Source organism: Trachemys scripta, chromosome 8 (genome assembly GCF_013100865.1).
Source record: "Trachemys scripta elegans isolate TJP31775 chromosome 8, CAS_Tse_1.0, whole genome shotgun sequence".
NCBI classification, from domain to species: domain Eukaryota; kingdom Metazoa; phylum Chordata; order Testudines; family Emydidae; genus Trachemys; species Trachemys scripta.
In genome coordinates, this window is record NC_048305.1 from 64,249,560 (window position 1) to 64,277,158 (window position 27,599).

Consider the following 27,599-nt stretch of genomic DNA (forward strand, 5'->3'; position numbering starts at 1 on the left):
CCCACTCAATACCTCTCTCTATCACCTCTCTTTCAACATCAAGATACCAGAGATAACATATGTAAACTCCACTGGGAATACTGTCCAACTTGTTTTTTTTCATTCCCCTTTTTGATTACATGGAATTTCTCCCCTCACAGTATGATGTGGAAGATGCCTTGTGTTTGTCTCAGCAGAAGTATCAGCTACTCAGTGTTCAGACACATCCCTCATGTATCAATATCAGATAAATACAGGTTGCTTAAAATACATTTTTGGTCTTCAGAAAGCTTCATTATGCAAAATGAGCAATTAATTCTTTACCACCAGGGTTTAAATACTACAATCTGTTCACCAAAGGGTTCATGCAGAGTTTCTGTGGGTCTGAAGAGACCTGGCATTTTGAAAGGCTGGAAAGGGAGTTCATGACTTATTCAAATGTTAAATGAGGGATTTCCTGGCTTTGGGAAGATTGAGAACCACATGTACACGAAGTGTTTGGTGGAATTTTCAAAAATTCCCATTTAGAAAAATAATTGATGTAACTACCAGTTTTTATAAACCATCTTTCTTCTTTCTTCAGAACCACTCACTACATACAATCAATAAACTGATATTCCAACATGCCTGACTATTCCATTTGGCACAAGCATTTCAAATAAATGTGGCATAGTGAAAGACTTTGGTTGCTGAAGTTGCTCCAAACTAAAAACCATTTCATTTGACTTGAAATGCCCTTTTTGTTAATGTTTCCAATTTGCTGAAGTTTTTCAAAATTCTTGGATTCCATTTGCCCTTACTGAAATGTTTTTTTCCAGTTTTTCTGAACTCCCAGCCAACCAAACAAATCAGTTCTTCCCCCAGCTCCAATTCGATCATGTCGGACTATTTCATCTGCCACATGCATTTCAAAAAAGCAATGTGAATCTCTAAAAGATTTCAGTCTGCAAGGTAAGAAACCTTGATACTCATCCCAGCAGTGCCAGATTTGGCCTTGTACAAACTCCCACTTACTCTACCTGCAAACAAGAAGAAGAGCAGCAGAGATGCACAGCAACATAAACAGGTATAGTACAAGAGGAGACAAACACATAGGTCACTCCGACCAATGCCTCTTCCACAAGGCAACAGGAGGATTTTTTGGTGTGGGCACTCACTCAGGACTAGCCCAACCATGCACTGTTCAGCAAAGAGACATCTATGTGCCAGTCTGAGCATTGTACTGTCAGGCCAAAAACCACTTACTCCAGAGCACTGAACTAAATAGCTAATGTTTTGATTAATGCATTTTCAGAGACAGGTGCAGTAAACAAGCTGAGTACTGGGGGAGTTCAGGGATATGAGTTTTGTGTGGTCCCTCCCCATCATTTGTTCTGAACCAGTGCACATAAAAGCAATATAAGAACCTGCCATTTTAGAAAGCAGAGTCTTTTTCTGAGGGAGGTAATGTATCTTGGAAATCCTTGAATGAATTTACCCCAAATTTGCACCATATGCTCTAGTCCTACACCTGAAATGTAGCAATTTTCAAGGCAAACTCCCTATGCCTGTTGATTTTAGAGAACTTTGAAAAATTGCCCATAAAGAGATTCAGGCTTAGATAGGAGCTGCCCTATAACCAATGTTCAGAAGCCACAGATGTTCTGTTTTACTAAACAGCCAAAAACACAAGCTGGTCGGAACTTTTTGGTGGTTACCCTCAATGTTGCAAACACCCTCGCTTCTTCTCTAATACCTTCCCTAGGATCTCCTGGATCCCAAAATATATTTCCTGTCTCTCTTGCTTTATGACAGACCCCCATCTCTTGCACATATATCAGTTTTTGATTAACAATTTGCTGGGTCCCTCTCTCTCTGAAGGTGGCAGGATTTTCAGGATACACTTGTATGGGCCCCGGCGCTTTCCCCTCTTCAAAAGGTAGCAGAATGAGGTATAGCTGGGCTGGCAGGTTCAGGAGACAGAACAGTGATGGTATATCTATAATAGAGTTTTACCTTGAATTAATTGATTACCAATTAACTAAAGTTAGTAAAAGTCTGTAAAAGCTAGTCTGAACTCTCCTCAAACATTTGTCCCAGAATACTAACATGATTTGATGTAGGCATCAGTCTAGGCATCATTACCTCTGGTTAAAGACAAACATTTGGGAAGTGTCCAAACCACCCTTTACACTCGCATTAAGTCCTGGAGTAAATTGGCAGTAAAAAACTCTAGTGAAGCCAAGTCCTGAGACATACATTTTGGCTGTGGAGGATAGCATTGTGCAAGCACAAGTGTTTATCAAACATTGATCAGAAGTTCATTGGCCAAACAGACACTTTGAATTCTGGCAAGAAGCAGCACTGTATGTGGTAAACCATGTTTTGAAGGCTAGAGAGAGAAAAATTGTCATCATGGAGGCCTCTTGGGTAACTTATCCTGGGGTTTTGAGTGGAGTTAGCCACTTTTCCACCTAAGATAGGACCAACCAACTTCCACCCAAGAATCTTACTGCTAAGATAAACCAAACATATTACACAATGGGGGAATATATGGAGCAGCTGTCATTGTTGTAGAAGAGTGTGGGGTGTGGCTGCAGAGAATGAAGGTCACCCTCTATTTTTGGAAGTTGGTTCAAAAGGCAGAACTGGACAGGCAGGCAGGCTGCATCTTATTTCAGGCGAACATTGCGTTACCTAATGTTTAAACAGTTTAGTTGTTAAATAGCAATCCTTGCCTTATGAGGAACACCAGCAGGTAGAGTTGTCCCGTCCTGACGAATCACCCACAGGCAGAGGTTGAGGGAGGGAAGATTAAAACTGAGATATTCTGTTCATGGAGTTTTCCCCCAGAATGTTCATTGGGGCATGTGTTTTGCACCCCCCAGAACCTGCAGATCCTGGGAGATATGCTGAGGCACAGAACCTTCCATGCAGCAATGAAGCTAAGGCTTCCCTCAGCCCCTTCCCCTTAAGGAGGGCTCCCCAGAGCAAAGTGGCTCCATGCAAAATTCAGTGCAGATTCAAGTGTGCCCTGGCGCTACTCCCATCCCTCCCACGCACAGATCCTTTGGCTCAAAGTCCTTCTCTAACTTTTTCTTCTTAGACGCCCAGATTCTGAAGCCCTACCTCAGATTTTACTCAGTCCTTACTCTGGCATAATCCCATTGGCTTCTGTGAGCAGCAACTGAATAAGAATTTCTTCATTTAGTGCAACAGAAAATGCCCCCCCCCCCCCAGGGGCTGCAGCGCTTCCTGGAGCGGCACGGTGCCGGGGACAGGGCAGGCATGCAGGGAGCCTGCCCTGGCCCCAGTGCTCACCGCTGCCACCCCAGAGCCCGAACCCCTCCTGCACCCTGCCCCCAACTCCCAGCCCTGAGCCCCCTTGTACACCCCGCACCCCTCCTGCACCCCGCACCCCTCCTCTGCCCAAGTGTGAAAGTAAGTTAGGTGGGGCCTCGGGCAGAAGTGGCGGGGCGGGGCTGGGGGTCAGCATCCCCCAACCAGCCCTTTCAGGTCGCCTGGCCCACGCCACCCAGGGCTCCCGTGTTGATTTAAAGGACCCGGGATTCCAGACGCCGCTGCTGCGCCCCAGGCCCTTTTAAATCGCCGGCCCCAGGGCAACTGCTCCCTTTGCCCCCCCGCCCATCAGAGGCTGCGGGGGGCAGGGAACGGGGCAGGGACATTAAAGCGCTGCAGGGCCCTTTGCCGTGGCAGCGCTTTAACGTTGCTGCGCCCCCGCAGGAACATTAAAGCACTGCTGCAGGAACATTAATGTCCCCGCCCCTTTTGCCTCCCCTGTCGGCGGCCCTACCGGTACAGACCCTACCAGCAGGGCCACCAACGGGGGGAAGGGGTAGCGATGTTAAAGTGTTTTAACGTTAATGCGGATACCCATAGCAGTGCCACAGTAACTGTGGATGCTCTCGTTATTATGGAGGTTCTGGTCATGGCTCCATAGTTAAGGTGATGTTGGAATTTGTACTGAAAGCAGGACTAAACCCCCTTTGTTACATAGTTTAAATAGTTATTTTGCACTAAACTTGGCTCACTTTCTCTTCATAGGCTAATTGAAATTTCTATATCATTTCCTTGACGACAGATATTTTCAGGTTTATTTTGAAAGGCTTTATAGCTAAAAATATTAGCAAGGTATTTTTTTTTTCAAAGTTCGCATACTGTGTCTGTGGAGATAGAAAGAGATTATTGAGTGTTGTAAGAGGACAAGGGGAAGTGATTACTGAAGTCAGGGAATAAATCAAGGACAATCCCAGGAGGCATTTGTGAGTGAATGTAGCTTAGAGCAACGGAAAACACCAGCTACCATTGTAAATGTGTCTGGTCTGTTTCTGAGACACTGATACTGCAGAGCTACCCTGTTCTGCTGCCACTATGGACATGTATTGCACAAAAAGATAAGTTGTTAAAATGAAAGACATGCTCTTAATTGATAAATAGCGAGTGTCTTGTAAAACTTATTGCTACAATATTTGACAAAGTATAGAGAAAAGTTTGATATAAATTATTTCAGAAGTCATCTTTAATAGGGAGTTCTGTGACTTAGAACCTACAGGTCTGTTTATCTTGGGCCATCCAGCCAGCTTCAGATATCAAGATGCATCAATGTGATGCCATATTGTAGAAGTCAGTGAGCCATAACTGAGACCTGATTTTCAGAGATGCTGAACTCCTATTAAGTTTATTTGGAGCCGTGGAGGCTCAGCACTTTTGAAAATTAGGCCCCTGGTTTAATAATTCCTGTCCATATTAGTTATGGAGAAAAATCCTTTCAAATAAGAACTTTGTGCTAGACTCAATAGCTTCATTCATCATTTTCTTGTAGGACCTCCTCCTTCCCCCACAGGTTTTTAGTAAGATTTGCAGCAAATTGAACAAAAACCTTGTACATTGGGAGAGAAAGTCTTTGGGGTCTGACTCATTTCTGAGTTATTCAAGTTTTACGTACAGATAACTTCACAACCAATGAATTTATAATGGCATAAAACTGGAGTAGCACAGTGGTGAATCAGCCCCTTCATATTAATTCATTACCTTTGAAAAGTTAATTTAAAATATGGGGTGCTATATATTGACTAGTACACTCCAACTGCCTTATGCTGCTATGGCAATGAAAAGCAGCCATAAATATGGCTTAATCTATCATTGAAACTGGGATTACAGATATATTTTGTCAATGGAGCAGTGCAAAGCAACTGGTGATTCAGTCCCAGAGTAAGTACTGGTGTTGAAGTTGTTCTTCCTAATACTATGAGAGAACAATGATTCTGACTGGCTTTTATACAGAGTGCTGATCCAGAGTTTGGTATAAGCAGAGCTCCATAGTAAAGATATCTGTTACAGAGTTTTACTACTATTATTTTTTGTTCCCATGCAAAGCAATGGATAAGAAACTTAATAGAATGGGGAAAGAAAAAGCCACAGAGAAAATATTATTTCTTTCTCTAGAATGAAGTTTTGGGTTATTCTGTGTATTGGAACAACAGGAAATCACTTATATTGTTTCAACTGTAATAACATCACATATCCCATTGATGCAGGATACTGCTATATTTTAAAATTTTATATTTTGGTTACTACCTTTTGGTAAAATATCAGATGCTCAGCCAAACAAATTTTCGGGAGTGTCAGGCAGATGGATGGAGCAAAGAAATCCCTTCCTGTGGACGTAAATGTTAATCTTTTTTCATACCAACTTTTATTATACGACTACTTAACTTGTATTATGAGAGAGAATAAATAGCAGCCTACTTATCATTCATTATTTAAAATACATATATCCCATTCCCTCTTATTCATCTCTCAAAATTACAGTCCCAATTTTTCAATCCCTCTTCATATGGAAGCCTTTCCCATGCCCATCATCATTGTTGTTACCTCTCTAGACCTCTTCTTTCTGTTATATATAAAACTTCATATAACTATATATATATAATTTGTTTGTTTATATACGTGTGTATGTATGTGTACACATACATACACACGTATATAAACAAACAGAAAGATATCTGTTTATCTATCTCCTGGGGGAATTCTGTGCTACTGTGTCCATAATTAATGAGCCCTGCAGATTTTTAATTTTTTGCACAGAAAAAAGCTTCTGCCAAAATGTTGCTGCAGTTCTGCCTTTTTCCCACCAGAGGGTACTGTGGTGATAGAACAAAGCAGCAGCTCCCCTGCCGCTAAGGAAGAAAGAGCTTGACTTCTTCATAGCACCTGTCAGGCCAGGTCAGGAGACAGGGGCTATGGGGAGACAGACAGCATGACATACTGGGGAGGTTAGATAGGGGCTCATAAGGGCCAGTGGGGGAGGACAGACTGGCACAGGGGCTGAATGGGAGTGGAGACACAGGGACATGGGGGGAGGGAGGTGCAGGGCCACATTGTGATGGGGGAGGTGGTGCAGAGCTACATAGGGACAGGGGATGGCTGGCTGGGGGCACAGACATATGGGGACAGGGGGAGGGGGTGCAGGGCCACATCAGGTTGGGGCAGGGGGTGTCTGAGTGGGGATGGAGGGATACGTGTGGACAGAGGGTGCAAGGACACATGGGGCAAGGGGCAGATGTGCCTGATTAAATGGGAAAGGCTAGGGGTCAGCCAGGGTCTGCACAGGGGAAGCTCCCTAACAATTCCCCCACACACACACACACAAAAAAAACCCCTGATCCATACTTTGTCCACCCATACCCAACAACCCTCCAGGTTCACACCCACGCTCCTTCCCAGCAATTTACTTCCCTCTCCCTCAGCTCCTCCATTACCCCCAAGCCTTTGCACTGCTTCTGAGTGGTGCGGAAAATATGGTTCTGTATTGTAGTTTACATGAATTATTACTCAGAGTTTTGTATTAGTATGTCTAGTAAGGAATCTATTAGTCAAAAAACATTTCCTGAATATATTTTTTTAGTCTTTATTGTTAGACATACTTGCTAACAGGTATTTTGAAATAAATTACCAAAAATAATTGAAACTGGTGTGAGTATATTGTGTTAATTTAACAAATAAAGTATGCAGTATTTTGCAGAATTTTAAAATATTGTGTGCAGAATTTTTAATGTTTTGGTGCAGAATTTCCCCAGGAGTAATATCTAGCTATCTACACATTAAATAATTTTTTCTCCTTATGCATCATTGTGACAGCTGAGATCAGCTGGAGCACTGTTGCAGACAGTCCCTTGATGTGCACTTTTGATGGTTGGAGGCAGGACATTCTTGGATGTGGAGGGTCTACAACTGTGGTGCTCACTCCCTGTGGTGATAAGTCAGTCCTACGTTGCTGATGTTCAGTGAATGGTGCAAGGCTCATCAATTCAGCCAAGCCTTTGTCTAATTGAAAGCACTTCTCTTCTTTTCTTTTCTCCATTTTGCTGTCAGGTTATTTCAGTGACTGAGTGTAATGCAGTGACTGAGAGTTACATTTGTTTCTTGAGTAATGTTCCCCGGTACTGTGGTGATAGATGAAGTATAAATTATTAAAATAGATGAAGTGTGCAAAGTCACAAGTAAGACGTTCATTAGTAAGCAGAATAATTTTACAAAATCTTAGAACTTTTCCCTACACCCAACAGTAACAATAATGTCTGTGCAGCTATTGCAGCTCCAGCATGTGAAAAGCCACTTGCTGTTGATTTTGGGGGGATTGTTAGTGGTGAGCAATCAGTGTATTGGGAGAGTGACAAAGTGCAGTACAAGCGAAATCCTGGATACACACTGATAGGACCTGAATGGATCACATGCCGTGGGAAAATCTGGACACCCACACCACAATGTCTGGGTAAGAGGAACTTCTTTGTTCTTTCTTACAGGCTGGTTCTTTAGAGATGGGTCCAAACCAAATTTCCAAATTTAAGCACTCCCAAAACTAGATGAGTGGTTCCTGAATTTGGATTTAAATGTCATGGCTGATCTCTGTAATGGACAAAACATGATCACTGCATCCAAATATCCCTGATCAGGATCTGCATTTTGTGGCTTGAAACCATGTCTAATCTCTAGGAGTTTCTATTAACGAAATCTTTGCAGCTAATCTGAGAGTTCCAAATAACATGAAATGATGAATTACGGAATGAACCCAGCATGCCAAACTCTGAATTAGGTGGGTCTGTTTTATACTCTTGTAGTAATTTCTAGATTTAGTTTTTAACAAAGCAACAGAATTTTCCCCATTTGATTAAATTCAATGAAACAAATGTTTGTTATAAATAACCCTAACAGTGTGTATTGACACAGAAATTGAATACTGGTTAAAAATAACCACAACAAGGAATGTGAAAGGGAAACTGCATTGTATCTTCATAAGAAGGGGATAGAGCTTCAGCATTAGTGTCTGTGATGATTCCTTATGAGTCAGTGTCCCATGCATAGCTGCATCTTTATGCACGTTCTGTTCATACTATGTACATGTTCACTGCTTTCCTTCCTGCATAGCAATGAAAAAGCCAGTGATTAGGAGGGTCTGCTACCTACATATGCCTACATACAAATACTATACTGTGCATGCAGCAAGATAAAGACAGCAGCCAGTGGTATAAAGATGTGGGATATATAATGTATCTGCAAAGATGCATATAATCACCACTGTTTGGTTAAAAATTATAAAATGGCACTAGGAAGTCATATATTTTATAGAGCCACTAATGTATGTTATTAGAGTTATGTTGTGGATTATATTTTTGATGCAATTCAGTAGCTAATGAGTTTTGACCCCTATCCCTTGCGAGGCTAGCACTATAATATAAACTAGAATGAACATAGGTCCCCAGTACATCAAACTTGCACACTAATGCACAACCTTAACAGTGACCTCATATGCGCTTACATAAATTATACAAACAGACTGCCACATCTGACAGTCAGACATTGCACACATTTGGGACATTGCTCTTCCTCAACACTGTTGAGGTCACAGATAAGGTTTTACGTTAAACGCAATTTTGATGAAGGTGGGAACTGTAATGCTTTTGGTTAATGAAAGCCTTATGGAGCATAGGAGCGTATATCAATAGCACTGTAGGCAATATGAAAGTGGAAACATTAACAAGTTGTCCACCTGAATTTATTTCCAGGCTTTCGATTTTGGATGGATGGGGTGTGTCCTGCTGCCACCTTACCTGTAACTAAATGTAGGTTTTGCTTGCTAATTAATTTTCTGGATTTGTTATTGTCCATTTAAATCTCTGCTTCCCATGTGCACATATATTCTGTTAAATGATTTAGGTTGTTACAATTTATTTATTTATTTTTGAGGGCATTTTAATGCCTCTTTTCATGTTGTTTGCCTGATGCACATATTATTAGTGCAGGAGAGTGGAAGATGGAGGCCTTCCAGTCAGTGAATGGCTAATTCAGTAAGTCTTGGAAAATACGAATCTATTTGCAGCAGGGGTGGGCAAACTTTCTGGGCCGAGGGCCATGTCTGGGTGGGGAAATTGTATGCAGGGCCAGGGCAAGGGCTTGGGGAGGGGGAGGGAGTGCGGGGTGTGGAAGGGGGTGTGGTGTGGAGGAAGGGGCTTAGGGCTAGGGCTTGGGGCAGAGGTGAAAGTGAGCCGGTATGGGCCGGTACTCTGTACGGTAAGAACCTGCACCGGCCCATACCCAGCCCACATTAAAGTGCTGCTGCGGCAGTGCTTTAATGTCCCTGCCCCTTTTGCCTCCCCTGTCGGCAGCTGTGCCGGTAGGGTCTGTACTGGCAGGGCCGCTGACAGGAGAGGGGGAAGGGGCAGCAACATTTTACCCGCATGGCCCCACAGTATGCCAACATTTTTATGGCTGACTTAGAACAGCGCTTCCTCAGCTCTCATCCCCTAGCGCCCCTCCTCTACTTGCACTACATTGATGACATCTTCATCATATGAACCCACGAGAAGGAGGCCCTTGAAAAATTCCACCTGGATTTCAACAATTTCCACCCACCATCAACCTCAGCCTGGACTAGTCCACACAAGAGGTCCACTTCCTTGAAACTACAGTGCAAATAAGTGATGGTTACATAAACACCACCCTATACCGGAAACTTACTGATTGCTATACTTACCTACATGCCTCCAGCTTCCATCCAGGACACATCACACGATCCATTGTCTACAGCCAAGCCCTAAGATACAACCGAATTTGCTCCAATCCCTCAGACAAAGACAAAGACCTACAAGATCTTTATCAAGCATTCTTAAAACTACAATACCCACCTGGGGAAGTGAGAAAACAGATTGACAGAGCGAGATGGGTACCCAGAAGTCATCTACTACAGGACAGGACCAACAAGGAAAATAACAGAACACCACTGGCCATCACATACAACCCTCAGCTAAAACCTCTCCATCACATCATCAACAATCTACAACCTATCCTGGAAAATGATCCCTCACTCTCACAGACCTTGGGAGGCAGGCCAGTCCTTGCTTACAGACAGCCCCCCAACCTGAAGCAAATACTCACCAGCAACTACACACCACACCAAAGAAACATTAACCGAGGAACCAATCCCTTTAACAAACCTCGTTGCCTACTCTGTCCCCATATCTACTCTAGCGACACCATCAGATGACCCAACCACATCAGCCACACCATCAGGGACTCATTCACCTGCACACCTACTAATGTGATATATGCCATCATGTTCCAGCAATGCCCCTCTGCCATGTACATTGGCCAAACCGGATGAAGAATACGTAAAAGAATAAATGGACACAAATCAGAAATCAGGAATAGTAACATACAAAAGCCAGTAGGAGAACATTTCAATCTTCCTGGACATTCTATAACAGATTTAAAAGTAGCCATACTTGAACAAAAAAACTTCAGAAACAGACTTCAAAGAGAAACTGCAGAACTAAAATTCATTTGCAAATTTAACACCATTCATTTGAGCCTGCATAGGGACTGGTGTGGCTGGCTCACTACAAAAGCAACTTTACCTCTCCTGGAATTGACACCTCCTCATCAATTATTGGGAATGGACATCAAAGCTCAGTGGTTTGAGCATTGGCCTACTAAACCCCGGGTTGCAAGTTCAATGCTTGAGGGGGCCATTTAGGGAACTGGGGTAAAAATCGGTCTGAGGAGTGATCCTGCTTTGAGCAGGGGGTTAGACTAGATGACCTCTTGAGGTCCCTTCCAACCCTGATATTCTATGATCCACCCTGATTGCATTGGCCCTGTCAACACTGGTTCTCCACTTGTGAGGTAACTCCCTTCTCTTTGTGTCAGTATAATAATGCCTGCATCTGTAATTTTCACTCCAGGCATCTGAAGGAGTGGGTTTTTTACCCATGAAAGCTTATGCCCAAATAAATCTGTTAGTCTTTAAGGTGCCACCAGACTCCTTGTTGTTTTTATTAGCTAGATTAACACTTATTCTAAACTAGACACCATCAAATTAGGCCTGAATAAAGACTGGGAGTGGATGGGTCACTACAAAAAGTATTTTTCCCTCTGCTGATACTCACACCTTCTTGTCAACTATTGGAAATGGGCCACCTTGATTGCATTGGCTTCGTTAGCGCTACAAAAGTAATTTTCCCTCCCTTGGTATTCACCCCTTCTTGTCAACTGTTGAGAATAGGCCACTTCCACCTTAATTGAATTGACTCGTTAGCACTGACCCCCCACCCCACTTGGGAAGACAACTCCCATCTTTTCATGTGCTAGAATAGATATTCTCCTTACTGTCTTTTTCACTCCATGCATCTGATGAAGTGGGTTTTAGTCCACGAAAGCTTATTCCCAAATAAATTTGTTAGTCTCTAAGATGCCACAAGGACTCCTCATTGTTTTTACTTATTCCAATGTCCACTGAAGTCAAAAGGAATCTTTCCATCAATGAACATTAGATTGGGCACATATAAACCTACATGCTTCAGGGCATAAATCCAACTATTGGGGGTTGGAAAGAAATTTCCCCTATGGGCAAATTATTCTGTAATTGCCTTTTATGGGATTTCTTAAAACTTCTCCCTGAAGCACTGAGCACTGCCAGGAACAGTATGTTACACTAGCTGGACTATAGGTCAAATCATGCATGACAACTCCTAATCTTCTTTTGGAAACCAAGTTATTGTTTCTGCTCACCGATTCGATGACTGAAACATTTCCAAAGGAGGTTAATGAGTAACAAATAGCAAAAACTAACAAAACACATATCAAGTGACTTTCATAACCATTTGTGTTCCAATTTGTAAAGCTTGCAGGATTTTAAGATGTTTTCACAAATAGACACTTTCTTTCTCAATATTTATTAGCAAAAATGTAACAATACCACATTCAACAGCGAACATGAACTCCGATTTTATTTGAGAAAGTATTAATGAATCAGCTTTCAAAAATGTTTGCCTAGCTCTAAGTATTTCATAAGTGTGACTATTTCACAAAGAGCGATTAAGAGCCAGTTTTTAAAGGTATTTAGGCACCTAACTGCTTTTGGTTTCAATAGGACTTAGGTCCATAAAGATTCAAATAAATTCCTACTTGAATACTCCAAAGCACATAGGCACTTAAGTCCCATTGAAACCAAAAAGAACTAGGCACCTAAATACCTTTGCAATCTGGCCTTAAGCCTTGACTGTTATGGTGAAATCCAGGCTCCACTAAAATCAATTGAAAAACTCTCATTAACTTCCTTGGGTCCAGAATTTTACTCTATTTCCATGTCCTTCCCCACTCCATCAACCTTCTTCTCCTCTCTCCCACTATTTAAAAAAAAAATTATAGTACCAGTGGGCATGGGAAAAATCAGGCTGAAAGGTGAAGGTGAGCCTCCAGGCTGGACTGAACCCAGACTCCCGCTAGTGTATAGGGTAGTATCCATTTAAATACTTCGTGAGCTCTCTAGTGGTGCTCACATTGTTATCTTTTAGAAGCTACCAGAATTCAGTCAGAACATCATTATCTTTGTAGTTAGGCCCTGTATGCTTTTATATTTTTTGTAAACATGGCTGTTTGGGATCCCCGTTGTGCTTGCGTGCTGTTTTTGGTTGTGTAAAGGATGAAAGTCCCAATCCACGATCTCAGTATCAAATTGCAGTGTAGCCTGTTTTAAAAAACTGTTCAAGTAGCTGACAAAAAATTAGTTGCTCAACAGGGGGTGACCTCCTAATGAAGGTACAAGATGATTGCACTCTACATATCTGGAGATACTTCAGGGTGGTCTTAAGACAGGAGATTGCCTAATAAGTACAGGTTTCACTATATATAGTTAGGTCCATTGAATATTTTAATCATTTTTAGAGCACAGTACAGAAAATCTAGGATACATGAATGACACTAAAGCTCAGCAATATCATTTCAGTGCTCCACAAAGTAAACGAAGGACTTTTGAAGGCTAATGAACTGTTGCACTTGACTCTGGATATTGCGCTCAACAAATCTTTTGGAGACTGAGTATTAATCTCCTCCACCACCTCACCTTAAATATCAAGGTACAGAGAGAGAATTTAAGTGAGCTTTATGAAGAATACAGTCCAAATTATTGTAAGTGCTTCTTTTTCATTACACTGAATTTCTCTCCACTTAGTTGGCATGATCCAAAATCCATTAAAATCAACAGGAAATCTGCCATTGACTTCAACTGGCATTAGATCAGTGGCAGTGGGATCTATCACGGTATTCACCCTAGTTCAGATCAGTCTTGTTCAGATACCATAATTAGATTTAAAACCTGTCCTAGCTCCTAGGAACCTTACTGACCTGGAGCCCATACAGCTGGATGGGAGACAGTTGGCGCACTTGTTCAAGGAAACGTGGGAAGGGAATTACTGGAAGAAATTGATCTTTTTGAACAACTATGACTGCCTTTTAAATTAAAATTTGCATACATCTGTGATGCAATATTGACAGAGTGTGGGGCCCAGCAGTGAAGGGATTATAAACAAGAGGTCAAACTTTAAAAGACATTGGTAAGGACAGAGTCCAGGGCACAGCACTACACTACACCAGCACTTTAAAATTGCGGGCCAAACTTTTGAGGCACAGAGATGACGCAGTTTGGATATATTGCCATTCTGGTATTATGGGGGTGCTCCATTGCATTAGGTAAGATGTTAAGATACAAACAAAATATAGACTTTTAAAAAGACCATGTTAAGGTATAGAGATAACTGAAAGGAAAAGATTTTAAGCACATACTACCATCTAGGCCTATTGGGGTAGGAAAAACTGATGGTGACTTAATAGTACAACTGAGGGGCAAGGTGAAGCAGAGACACTGCTTCAAGGGCAGAGCCTGTTTTGAAGATGCTAACGGAGTAATTGTCATTTTCTATGTGTAACAGCTATACAGAAAATTCGTCCTCTCCAAATTTAGCTGTTAGTTAGTTTATACCAGCTGAATATGCCAGAAATGCACAATTCTTTGCATCACTGCTGCCCCCTTTCCATAATATTTCACACAGATTAACCATCACTAAAATGCAGATTTAGCGACTCTGCAACATTTCATAAATTTGTGTTGATTTTGCCAAATTATTTCAGTAAAAAAACCTTTAAAAATTCTCAAAAAAATTAAATAATTTCTCTGGACTTTTTTTTGTTACAATTTTTTATTCTAAAAAAAGAAAACCTTGTTTCAAATTTTTCTTGCATTTTATTTTAAAAATGAAAAGTGTTACAAAATGCTCAAAATTGAAATGAAACATTTTGTTCAACCCAAAACAATTTTGGGGGTATTTTTATTTGCTCCAAATTTCGGGTGGGAGAGGGACATTTTTAGCTCAATCCAATACATTTTTCTGTCACCAAGATGAAAAATCCATTATTTGCCTTAGCTCTAGTGTTCATACAGCAACTTCTCTGCTACCACAACTGTGTGTGCTTGTCCATATGTTCCATGCTGCTGTCAAAGTTAGACTCAGGACTCATAGTTTGTCAGACCACTCTGTTTTATTAGCACAGCGCTCTGCTAATACATTCAGATAATGTGAGCCTCCATGCAAGATTAAAACAGTCTTATTTATACAGATAAAAGGGTGCGAACTAAACAAAGGGACAGAGAGAGCAAAATTGTAAAATATGCATGGAGCACAATATGCATAACCTGCTTCCTTGTTAACTCTTATCGATCTAAGACTAATGCTTCACCAATTGCCCTTAAGTGGCAAGTTAAGCAGTTAATGTCTGCTTTCCTGCCCCCCTGGCTTGCAGCATTCTTTAATTCATTCTATTTCTTTAATATAATTCATTTCACTTTCACACTGCCTAACCATATTTGCATTAGTACATTTTAGGAAAATCAGGGCAGCAAGCAGGCTTCATTAGCAATGGTGACAGCTCAATTTAAAAAAAGTCATGTTATATAAACTGTTTTGCCTATTTTTATGTCTTAATTAACTTTCGTTAGTAATTCCAGTGTTAGTTACCCATGGGAGTGTTTTCATTTTAAACCTTTACTAGGAGAGTTTTCATTTCGTTTCACCCAGATGATGTTCCTCAGCTTTTCCAAATGGCTCCAACCAAGTTTAAATCCTTTTTCATTTTCTTTAAATGTATTATGCTGTGCTAAATAAGATCAGCAGAATATACAACCAGAGATTTCAGATTATATACAGTATGTCTGAGTTTATGTATTTATTTTGCTTTCAGCTATTTCATGTGGTAACATAGAAAATGGGAGTGTAAAGCCACGTTTCTTCTTCCAGAGAAGAAAAAGAATATTTGAATGTAATGCTGGGTATATAGCAGAAAATGACGACAATAGAATTGAGTGTACTTCTTCAGGATGGTCTCCTGTACCCAGATGCATTCGTAAGTGAGCTTTAAATAAGGTTAACTTCCTCTATATTGTCCTTCAAAGAGAGAGATACATTGTAGTTTTTATAGTACTCGAGATGTACTGAAATACTTACCCACTGCACATGGGCCGTTTGCTGCTTATTTACTTTCATTATATACACAAGTCTTGGAACACAGCAGTCACAAAGGGCACTCAGTGAACCCCCTTTTCCAGAATTCTCAGCAAACCACCAATGCCAAGTTCCCAGGAAGCAACTCTGCAACACAGATCAGCTGTAATTACAGAGATGAAGATAGAGGGCAAACTCTCTTACTGTTTTCCACAGCTCCCCACCACATCACCTGCATCACAAAAACGAAGAACAATATACAGTAAAAGTTTTGTTATGTGGCATGTTGGGAGAATGGGGGGTTAATCAAAAATTCTGGTTAACTAAGAGCTATACTTACCAATGGAATACCAATTTTCAAAGAATTAGAATACAATAAAATGGATAAAGTATAGTAATAGTAGTACTGCACTGCAGAGAGCTTGGTTTCTTGAAGCACTTAGGTTTATACAGGTAACTTTTTCTATACAGTAGGTTATCTTAAGACACTACATATCACTATGGGCGGCACATGTTGTACACCCAGATCATTAAAAATACACCTAATACTAAAACTATACTGAACATAATTTAATTTTTGATGATTCAGAAGACACTTCAGGATCTTGCAGTGCCTCAGGGTCATCATTATCAACATCAATTATCACTGTAGATGTAGAAGGTGTAGGAGATTGGGCTGAATCTGTAATGTCACTTTGACACACCCTGGAAGCTGCTTTTTTGAATAATTGGCCGGGACTGGGGAACCGCAGCCAATGGGAGCATCAGGGGAGGTATCCACAGGCGAGGCCAGCGCGCAGAGCCTTCTGCCCCCTCTCCCCCAGGGGTCGCAGGGACATGGCACCGGCTGCTTTCAGGAGCGGCATGGGGCCAAGGCAGACAGGGAGCCTGCCCTGGCCCCAGTGGGCGTCAGTGCCACCCCGGCGCCACTCCAGGTAAGCAGCGCCGGGCCAGAGCCCACACCCCAAACCCCTCCTGCACCCCAACCCCCTGCCCTGAGCCCCCACCACACCCCTCCTGCACCCCAACCCCCTGCCTTGAGCCCCCTCCAACACCCCACACCCCTTCCCCCTGCCCTGAGTCCCCTCCCCCACACTCCTCCCTGCACCCCTATCCTGAGCCTGCTCCTGCACTCCTCACCCCTCCTGCACCCCAGCTCCCTTCCCTGAGACCCCTCATACACCCCACACCCCTTCTCTGCCCCAACACCTTGCCCTGAACCCCTTCCTGCACACTGCACCCCCTCGCACACTCCGCGCTCTCTCCCACACCCCAGCCCCTTGCCCCAGCCCTACATTCATGGCCCTGCATGCAATTTCCCCACCCAGATGTGACCCTTGGGCCAAAACGTTTGCCCACCCTTGGCTTACAGCCTTGTCAGCAAATGGTGGATTCCACATCCATATGGAAGCATTCCCTGATACAGCAATTTCATAACAACTTCATAGCATCAACCAAAACTCATAAATTATCCAACCCACTTCTCCAAATTGTCACAATACCTATTACAGAGTGACCAAAACTGTTACAATAACGATAGCAGAATATTATACTCACTCAGTACATATGTGATTCTTTGAATAACATTACACTTCATTTTGTATGACTTTACATTACATTTACACTGTTATGCTATACAGGTCTCTTAACCGGTTTTGATGCCTTTTAGGGATAATGCAATATATGTGTACACTAATAATATCACAAACACAATCTAAAAGAAAAATTAGGACTATGCAAAAATTAGCCAAAAACATGTACAAAATTAGACAAAATAGTGCTATTATAAAAATAAAACTAATGTAGCACCTACATTTTGGTGATTAGGTTGATAGCAAGATATTGTAGAACAGATTAAGCAAAACAAAACAAAAAAAAACCGCAACATGCTTTAGAACACTATTGTCATTGTATTTAACTTTAAGTACTACGGGTAATGTGCAGCATTACCTCATCTATCATTATTGAACAGATTCAATCCTAATATTAACTAGAATTCCCCCCCCCCTTTCTTGGATATTGCAATTCAATCCTAATCAGTCAAAAAGCTTAAATAAATCAAGCAACATTTCAGAGAAGAGAGCACCTTCTCTTCACTTTATCAGTATTATTGTTTTTTATTTGTATTGTAATAGCCCCACTCAGGATCGGGGCTGTTTTATGCTAGGCACTGTACAAACGTGTAGAAGCATAACAAACTCTAATAATTTAATATACTTGGTAGTTACATTTGGATGGTCTTCCTGTCACTAGTGAGAGTTTTCACTTTGCCTTCACTTAGTCAAGCCAAAGTTACAAGACACAGATAACGTCCAGTTTATGCTATAAATTGCAACCATGTTCGTACTCAGTTTAGAGAGCAACCATATTTTAATCAAGGACCCTGACAATAGGTGTATTTTAAGAGTTTTCGTCAGCTCGTGTTTCCAGTATTTTCATATGAGCTATAATTAACTTTGATTTTCTGTCAGTGACTTAATTAGATCTAGAGTAATGGGGTAATGTTTTCAGAAATACGTAGGTGAGTTAAAGCCTAAGTCCCAATTTTAAAGTGACTTCGACACTTTAGATCCTAACTACCACTGAAAGCCAATGGGACTCTGGGTCCTGAGTGTGTAAGTCACTGTAGAAAGTCCAGGTGTTTTAAAAAAATTTTACCCTGTTCAAAAAATGCTTAAAGTTTTCAAAAAAAAAAAAAAAAAAAATTGGGTGTAAAAATTTCATTGACATTTCAAAAAAATTCAATTAAACTTGTCATAAAATCACAAGTTTCTCCACAAAATATTTTGTGCTTTTTGAGAAAACAGATGTCAAAAATTTATTTTTCTAAATTGACCAGCTCTCCTAATCATGCAGTGCTAACTATTATGGTAGTACAATATGTTGTATACAATACACCATGTATTCCTGTATATTATCTGTAATAGTCTTTTTGATTATGTTGTTCTGTTTTTGTTCAGCAATACAATGTGGAAGAATAGAAAATGGGAAAATAGTGGACAAAGTTGAAGAAAAAACAACCTTTCAATGTAATCATGGATATAAATCTGAAAATGGAATTAATGAAACTATCTGTACCTCTGAAGGCTGGTCTCCAGTACCCATATGTATTGGTAAGAAAGCTTTCATTTAAGATTAACTTCTGCTAGTTCTTTTTCCCCTAGACAAATTGTGTTTATTTGAAAAACCATCAAGTGTTTTAATAATCAATCAATCAGTTGTATAAATAATGTGGAATGTAATGTGTTCTTAAAATAGATACTAAACTCTCTAGTTTGGTAATACAAAACCAGGTAAATTTTCTCACAATATCTAAAATGAAGGAGAACCAGAGCTCAAATCCTTAAAAAAAAAAAAAAAAAAGTGCCAGAACATACAATTTCAACAGCAAGAATATCTTATAATAGTAATGTAGGTTTTTATTGCACACCTGAAAGATGCTATGTACACACACACACACATTCTTCATTGTCTACCCAAATACAGTATCAGTTTGCTGCTTGAGCTGCCTCTTTGGGTATCTTTTTCCGTGATTTTGTGTCTTCTGCTGATCGATGCTTTGCAAGTCACTTCTTCACATATGGACAAGCCAGACCATCACACACTTTGACACCCTTTTTCTGACAGCATTATATATTTATGAAATAGACAATTTATCATGTGTCTTTTTGATAAAGTGATGTTGGCAAAAAGCTGGAATTAACAGGGTTGTGAAACAGGATTTTTGAAAAAGCACTAATGAAAATTCCAATATTTTAGCATCAATAATCATTGGTTTACTTTTCAATTATCAGAAATACTGGAATGCTATTCTGCCTCCCCCAAGAAAAGGGCTAGAATGGTGTTCTGGATCAACACGAGTGCTGAGGAGAACTTACCTCTCTAAGCAATTATCCCAAACATAGAGAGGCAGGAAGGCATTCTTCCTACCTTAAAATATAGCTGCTATTCATTAAGAGCCTGATCCTGTACTCACTGAAGTCGGTGTAAAAGCTCTCACTGACTGTACTGGTGCCAGATCTTGGCCTTAGAAATATAAGAAAGTGTGGTGATGTGGAAAGCTTATAAGGAATATTCAAAGATAATGTTGTGCGGTGGTGTAAATTAGATCACCATATCATAGCTTAAACTTGTATTTAGATCCCCTTACACCTATTCGCATCACTTAATGATGTATCAACTTTAAGGTCAAGACACTAATTACAAACAGAAACAATATTACTTCTTTTCTTATGTCAATTAACTGGAGCTTCTTCTTATGCTGTACATCAGTGAAAATAATGTTCTAACACAGAAAATGAGAGGAGCAGTGTTTCTTCAAGTTACCCATTGAACATTCATGAAGCTCTCACATGTCAGACTTTTATTTTAATCAATTTTCATGATGGAAATATCCCCCATTAATTATTATTTGTTTTGTTCTAGCCACAAAGACCCCAGTCAAGATCAGGGCCTCATTGTATTTCTTCAGCATCTAACATAATATAAGTGACAGTCTTTACCCCAAAGAACTTAACACATAAAATTGATGTAACACTATTGTTTCTTCAATTCTGTTCCCCCTCGACCCCCATCAGTAATAGGTTAGCACATGTTGTGTGTTGCAGTTCAAGAGTGTCCACATCCACCTGACATCGATTTGGCAGAAATTGTCAGTGGGGAGAAAGCAGAATATCAGGAGGGTGATGTTGTTCAGTACAGGTGCTACCCAGGATGCACTCTGGCAGGACCTGAAAGGATAACATGCAGTGGAGAAAAATGGACACCTCCACCAAAGTGCTTGGGTAGGATAATGTTTTGGTTCTTAATTCATTGGACTAAAGTAGGTGGGGCATAACATCCCTCGCTTGTCTCATAGTATTATTTAATGACGGATACTATTCTATGGGTGGCTACTTACTGTTTCCAGAACTCCCATAATTTCTGATCCTGCTCCCATACAATGCAATGGCAAAATTCCCATTGACTTCACTGGTATCAAAGGATCAAGTCCAAAATGAGACTTGCTGGAGCATCATACACTATCTAATTTTAGGTAGAGCTGAATACTGATCAGTGAACAGGACTATATAGTTGATAGATAGTAAATTCCAGATTATCTTGTAGGGACAGTGTAGATAACAGCATCTTATTGGCTCTGCTTAACAGTAATTTATATTAGAATACCTTTCATACATTCCTTAACAACAGGAAGTTACTGTCCCCATTACAAGAATGGAGAAACTAGAGCAATGAAATTAAGGAAATTGCCAAGACCACACAGCAAGTTAATGATAGAGGTGGGACTTGAACACAGGAGTTCTGATTTAGAGTTCCCTGATCTAACAACTAATACAAATCACTTTTTAGAGTACTGTAGTCCATCTTTTCTTTGTTAAGTGTCATTCATTCTCTATGTGGTAAACAAAAAGGGAAGATGACTCTAGAAGTATGGAATCTGCCGCACTGTTAATGTGGGAGGAGATATTTAAACTTTTAATCTACTTTTTGTGTGTTGCTCTTTTTTATTTAAAGCTCCATGTATTATCACAAGGCAACAATTGGAAACAAAAAAGTTGCTTCTGTCCAATGGCCGAAGACGTACAGTATTGATTCAAAGTGACCAAACAATGGAATTTCTTTGTGGCGAACATTCTGACCTTAAAATCCCCTTCCCCATCGAGTGTGTAGATGGGCATATGGATTTACCAACTTGTATATCTGGTAAATGTACTTAGTTCTATATCAGTTCTTTTCCTCAAATATGTTTGAGCAATAAGGAGGGGAACGTACGTGTAATGGGTTAATGTTGGTTCCAGGCAGAGTTAAGCAAATCAGTCTTCCTTTCAGATTTATTTGGAACTTGGTAATTCAGGACTTCCTGAAAAAATCATCCTATTCGTGTTTCTATTTAATTAAGCAGATAGCTTTAAAAACTCTGGCACCAGCCAAGCTGGTCCAGTGAAACACTGACAAAGGTAAACATGGGCAGCGAGACCACTTCTTTCAAAAACATACATGTTTCCTTTTACAGAGACAAAAAGCTTTATCTAATAGACAGAAGTGGGGAGAGGGTTTCAACACTAATTCAACAGTCCAGGTCTGAAACCCATAGAAAATGCCTTGGGATTAACCTGCTTAAAGGAGAGTTTCAACCTGGACTTTCCTGGCAATCCTTTCATTTGAAGGGTGGTAGAGTTTTGCCATACTTGGAAGTAGCCAGGGATTTAGTATCCCAGAGCCTGAAGATCTTAGGCTACCTGCCAGAGGCCAGGCTCATCTGCATGGTGTCCTATTCCTCACACTAGTTCGGTGTCAGGCAAGCAGGGTTCAGACTCATAATAATATACGTTGTTTATGATGAAAAATTTAGCTCAGATGCAATGTTTTACCTCCTGTGAGATCCTGATGTTTCACCCAAAGTTTCCATGTGTAAAGATGTGATTCACCCAAGGCCACATAGGAGCTCAGATGGGATTATAGCACAAGCTCAGCCTAAGTGATCTGGGAACTACTTGTCTAGGACTGAATATAGCAAGCCTTGCACTTTAGAACAGTGTAATTCCTTAATCACTTTTCATGCCTGCTCAAGGCCACCAAATACAGGAGAAAAAAAACATTTTTTGTGGTTACATGCATTTTTGTAAAGCTGAGTGTAACTGCAAGGTAGGAAGAAATTGTCCGGTATCATCCTGGATCAATTAGATCAGCAAACTAGACCAGTCATGTAGATTATGTGCACAAAGGTGAAAGGATCAAGAGTGCAGATTATGTTTATTAATGACAAATTCAATGCAGTTTATTCCATAATTTCCAAAATAAAGGAATTTATGACCATAGCTGTTATATAAATGTGTGTTAGAGTAACACTTAGGATCTTGCTTAAATGTATACCAGTATAATCTTGCCCCTTGGCTAAACTATTGATTTCAGTGAGAGCTGGATTAGGCCTGAAAAAGACCAAAAATTCAGAGCATTGTGGCCGATGAATACTGGTGCCATCAGCATGCTACATATAGAATAGCAAAGCCAAAAACATTTGTATCTGTACAAAATCATAACTACAGATATTTTCATTTAGGAACTGGGGAAAAGTGTGGCCGGCCACCTACTATTAAGAATGGAGACATAACTACTCTATCCCTAAAAGAGTACGTATTTGGCTCTTCGGTAGAATACAAATGCCAACATCATTACATAATAAAAGGAGAACGGAAATCGTACTGTTACAATGGAAACTGGACAAAAGCACCAGTTTGTTTAGGTAAGAAAAATATTCAGTAGTAAAAAGTTTTCAATTTATAATTAAATTAATTTTATAAACCATGATCTCCTGGCTACTATTTTGTCATTTCTTTTTCATGAAGCTGAAATTTATTTTCAAAGCTGCCACTGCATGACTCTTTTTTACTATAAGTGACATGTAAATTTAACAGCACAATTAACTAGAGTTGATCAAAGTCTGGGAAAATATTTCTATGAAAATGTTTACAAACATATCTCCTTATTTTTCTATTTAAAATGTTTCAATGGTAATTTTCAAACCAGCTTTATGATTAACAAACCAGCTAAAAAGGAAAAGACAGAGTGAAGTTAATTGGATTAAACCATATTTGCTCCTACCTAAGGCAAAGAGCCAGAACATTATATAACCAAATATCCAGCATCAAGGATTCCAGCTGCCATTCTAACCAGACTAACATTCACATCTGACTATCAATTTGATTCTGGTAGTTGATGTGATGGTTCTAGCAGCATGATGAACCAAGCTTGAGGGAGTAAAAATTTCTTTTTAAGTACACTTGTGAGAAATGTGCCATCCCCTCATGAATAAGGGTGGGAAAAAGTAAAAGGAGTTAAGAACATTGACAAACTGGAAGGAATGAAGAAGTAGCAAGGAGCAGCCAGTTACAAAATGGCCACTTTAGGTTATGCCAAATGAAAAGGACTAGTCCTCGAAACAGTATGTTGGGGGGAAAAGTTCCTATAAGAGGCCAAATTCATACCAGCAGAGTTAGTAAGGGTCAGGATATCACAAAGGAATGGGTTATTGCTCTGTTTGCATGCTGCCTCTATATCCAGTGGTGTATTACATTCATAGAGCTGCAGATGGAATAAACTGTAGCTACAAAGTTTTCAGCAGCTCCATGTGTGATACTTCTCACCAGCGAGAAATTTTTTTTGATTTCCCCCCATAGTGGCAGTAGGAATGGGGAAGTAAGAACTCACTTGCCACAAATCTGCTAAGTAAGAGGGCCTGGGGATACCTGAGGCAGCTGGCATGCTACCGGAGCCAGTAGGGACAAGGGTATTGGTGGGCCAGTCGGGGGTAGGGGTGCTATGGAAGGGAGACTGAAAGAGGGATTAGTGATGGAAGGTGGGGTGTGGGTGTGGAAGTCTAGCCCAGCAGGGGTGGGAAGGCAAGGGTGGATCAGTGGGAGCTGGGGGGAGGGTCAGGAAAAAGGATGGTTGAGGATATAGCGGAACCTCTAGAATATAGCAAGCCCGTCACCTTGGAGCACTGTAATTCCTTAATCACTTCTCTTGCCTTCTCAAGACTGCCATGTACAGGAGAAAAGAAAAAAAACACATTGTTTGTAGGTACCTGCATTTTTGTAAAACTGGCAGCTTCCTTCATTTTGCCCCTTTCCCAAAACCGTCCCTCCTCTGCCCCTCCCTAACTGCTGTCACCACCACCTCTGCCTCCCTGGGGATTCCACATGACAGAGAGGCCACCTAAATTATATCAAAATTAGGCATTGCAGCATCACCCACTACCTGGGAAGAGCACTTGCAGTTGCCTGCCCACAACCCAGTTGAATGGGCTTGACATCTCACAGGACACTGAACAGCTCCTGAATAATACCTATCTCAGAGCTTGGTTTAGTTAACACTTTTTTCAAATACATTTTATTTGAAATTGTTCCTAATTTCTATTTTATGCTAGGTAAAGGCACTAAATTAATTGTAGATAGAAAACATTCCATTAGTTTCATGCTTTTATTGTCTTACTGCTTCATCACTAAAAGGAATGTTACACTCTTCTTGCAAATAGTCTAAAAACAGTGACATTACCCATTAAATTCAGATTCAGGTAACACTAATCATGTGTAGTAAGTGACTTTCAGAAAGTGGAAAAAACTGTTTGCTTTCTCCTAGGACTAAAGTTCCCTACTTGAAATCACATTTACATCATGTATTGAAGCCAACGAGCTTCAATGAGAGTCACAGAGGGCACAATGGCCCTTAATTATTTTATCATGGGATCTCCTTCAGTTTCACTGCAGGATTTTTCCATTTGGATTTCTATAACATTCTAATAATATTTTTGTTGTTGTTACAGAGCCATGTGTTATCACGGAAGAAGATATGAGATCACACAACATAGATCTAAAGTGGGCTTCAGCTCAAAAACTCTATGTGTCACATGGAGATTTTGTAGAGTTTAAGTGTAGATCCAGTTTGTCTCCAAATTCTCCAAATAATCATAGAGTGCAGTGCAATGCGGGCCAAATACCTTATCCCCAATGCACTTAGAGATGGGTGAATGTAGGAGACTTCACCACATGTGAATGGCAAGTACCCTTTATTATTATGCTTATCAGTGGTCCCTCTGAAATGGATCCCCAGAGTTTTATCCTTCAAACAAGAACTACCACCAGATAGCAGTCACTCCAGGAATGGTATAAGCAACAACTAATTCATGTTAACTAATGCTATAGCGACACTTTTGGGTGTGCAGCTTTTTAGGAGTAATGCCTCCAGAAATAATCACAGCCAAGATGATGGCAGACGTAAGCAATCCTCAAATAGATCAAACAAAAGAATATACAATTCCAGAGGCCCTTTAAAATGAACTGCAAAGAAAACAAAATTGGGGTTTGTGCTTTTTTTCTTGCTTCTTTATGACGGCTAATGGCAGCCTAAAAACTAGAATTTCCCCCCCCCCTTTCTTGGATATTGCACTAGAAATTGAGACCTAGTTTAGAATGGAAGACTAAGATGACTGGAGAATGAGCATAATTGTGACATCACAAGAACCAAGAGTGAAAATTAAGCAAATAAAACAGGATGTGATTGTAATTCTTTGTGTTTTGTTTTTGTTAATTGTTTAATTTCAGTTACCAAGATCTCATGCCCCTACAATTAAGTATGTTAGAGTGTACAATAAATATGCTCTGAGACCTCGCAGTGGTCCTCCAGCAAAACCAGGGAAGTCCATATGCCTGGTATTTCTAAAGTAGAAAAAAAAGCAATTAAAAAACTTTGTAAACAAGAAGAGTCCTTTCACGCCTTCTTGCTACTTTATAAAGAAACAAAAGGGGACAGAAGCTAATTTAAAAAAAATTGCAGGTCACCTTTAAAGAACATGCTTTCTGTTCTCTCATACATTCACTGGTATCTTCTAAACCCTGCTTAGCTTCCAACAGTGATCTCCCATATATCTCAGGGTGGCCACTCGGAAATGGACCTTCACCTCAATTTTATCAAACATTACCCACTTCTGTTGCTTGAGGCAGATTCTCACTTCACCAGAATTATATAACACCCACTCATATTGCCATCCACTACAAGCTGCATATGCTACGTACACCAAATCTGGCAAGCAAGCAAGCAAGAAAGCAAACAAACCTTACATGAGAGAATGCATCAAGCAGATGTCCAAATGGTCAGAGTATCCTAGCTGGCAATGAATTCACACTTCCCTACGCCTTCCCAGTCAAGAAGCACAAATAAACCAAAATTGTTTTATCATACCTATATTGTGGTACCTACCCCCAAGCTCGGCCCCCGAGCACTCTCCCGTCGACTCCTGTACTCCAGCGCCTCGAGAGGCGCAGGCAGAGTTGACAGGGGAGCGGCAGTAGTTGACTCACCGCGGTGAAGACACCACGGTAAGTCAATCTAAGTACGTCAACTTCAGCTACAAGTTGCGTAACGTAGATCGATTCCCCGCCCCAGTGTAGACCAGGGCTAAGAGTAGAGCTTTAACAGAGTGAACAATAACCAGAGGACAGATCTTGTAGACATTAGTAAAGCTGTGTTGTCACTCTCATGACATTTTATGTTATTAAAGCCCAGCCCAAATGATAGACGAGAATCTCAACCTTCAGATCCAGAGCTGAATGTCCCTGGAGTTTGGATCTGAGGTTTTAGGCTTGGGTTAATCTCTACCAAAAACAAATGGTTACAGGATGTACAGCAAATTCACATCACAACTGTGAAGTGTACACTGCTTGATAAATCACAAACTCAGTCATTAGAAATGGCTGTCACCTCTTTTATTCAGGTCCTACTATTGTTTCCTACATGAGATATAGATATAGATATATTATGATTACTGTTCATTAATATAATCATCTGTTAATAACCAATACAATATGGTGGGGAGGAAAGACTGGAATATGACATATGTTTGAGGACAACTCCAAATACATTGCAGTCAATTAAATGATTTTTTCTCTCTCCTGTATTTTCCTTCATGTAATCGGGGCCGGTGCAACCACTAGGCGAACTAGGCAGCCGCCTAGGGAGCCATGTGGTTGGGGGTGCCAAAAAGCACTCTCAGGGGAGACGGTGGAGTGGAGGTGAGCTGGGGCAGGGGAGTGCAGGGAGGGTTGCCCGCAGCAAGTAACAGGGGGGCTGGGATGTGCAGGGGACGCTCCCCGCCCCAGCTCACCTCCGCTCCGCCTTCTCCCCTGAGCACGCCATCCCCGCTCTAATTCTCCTCCCCTCCCAGGCTTGCCGCGCCAAACAGCTGATTGGTGCCACAAACCTGGGAGGCGGGAGAAGGCGGAGCGGAGGTGAGCT

At 40.8% G+C, this 27,599-nt stretch overlaps 1 protein-coding gene across 1 annotated transcript; it reads left to right on the forward strand.

Moving 5' to 3' along the window:
- The first annotated feature begins 13,847 nt into the window (after positions 1–13,847).
- LOC117882051 (complement factor H-related protein 2-like) lies at positions 13,848–27,243 on the forward strand. Its single transcript, XM_034780015.1, has 7 exons — positions 13,848–14,004; positions 15,550–15,711; positions 18,770–18,922; positions 20,417–20,593; positions 21,324–21,512; positions 22,870–23,052; positions 25,132–27,243. The coding sequence occupies exons 1-7, from the start codon at positions 13,947–13,949 to the stop codon at positions 25,323–25,325; spliced, it is 1,116 nt and encodes a 371-aa protein (XP_034635906.1). The 5' UTR covers positions 13,848–13,946; the 3' UTR covers positions 25,326–27,243.
- Positions 27,244–27,599: the final 356 nt, after the last annotated feature.

Excerpts from the sequence above, each read along its gene's own strand:
- LOC117882051 (XM_034780015.1), top strand. The coding sequence starts at position 13,947 with ATGACGCAGTTTGGATATATTGCCATTCTGGTATTATGGGGGTGCTCC. Across the intron at positions 15,712-18,769 it reads TCCTGTACCCAGATGCATTC|CAATACAATGTGGAAGAATA; the intron begins GTAAGTGAGCTT and ends GTTTTTGTTCAG. Across the intron at positions 23,053-25,131 it reads AAAAGCACCAGTTTGTTTAG|AGCCATGTGTTATCACGGAA; the intron begins GTAAGAAAAATA and ends TTGTTGTTACAG.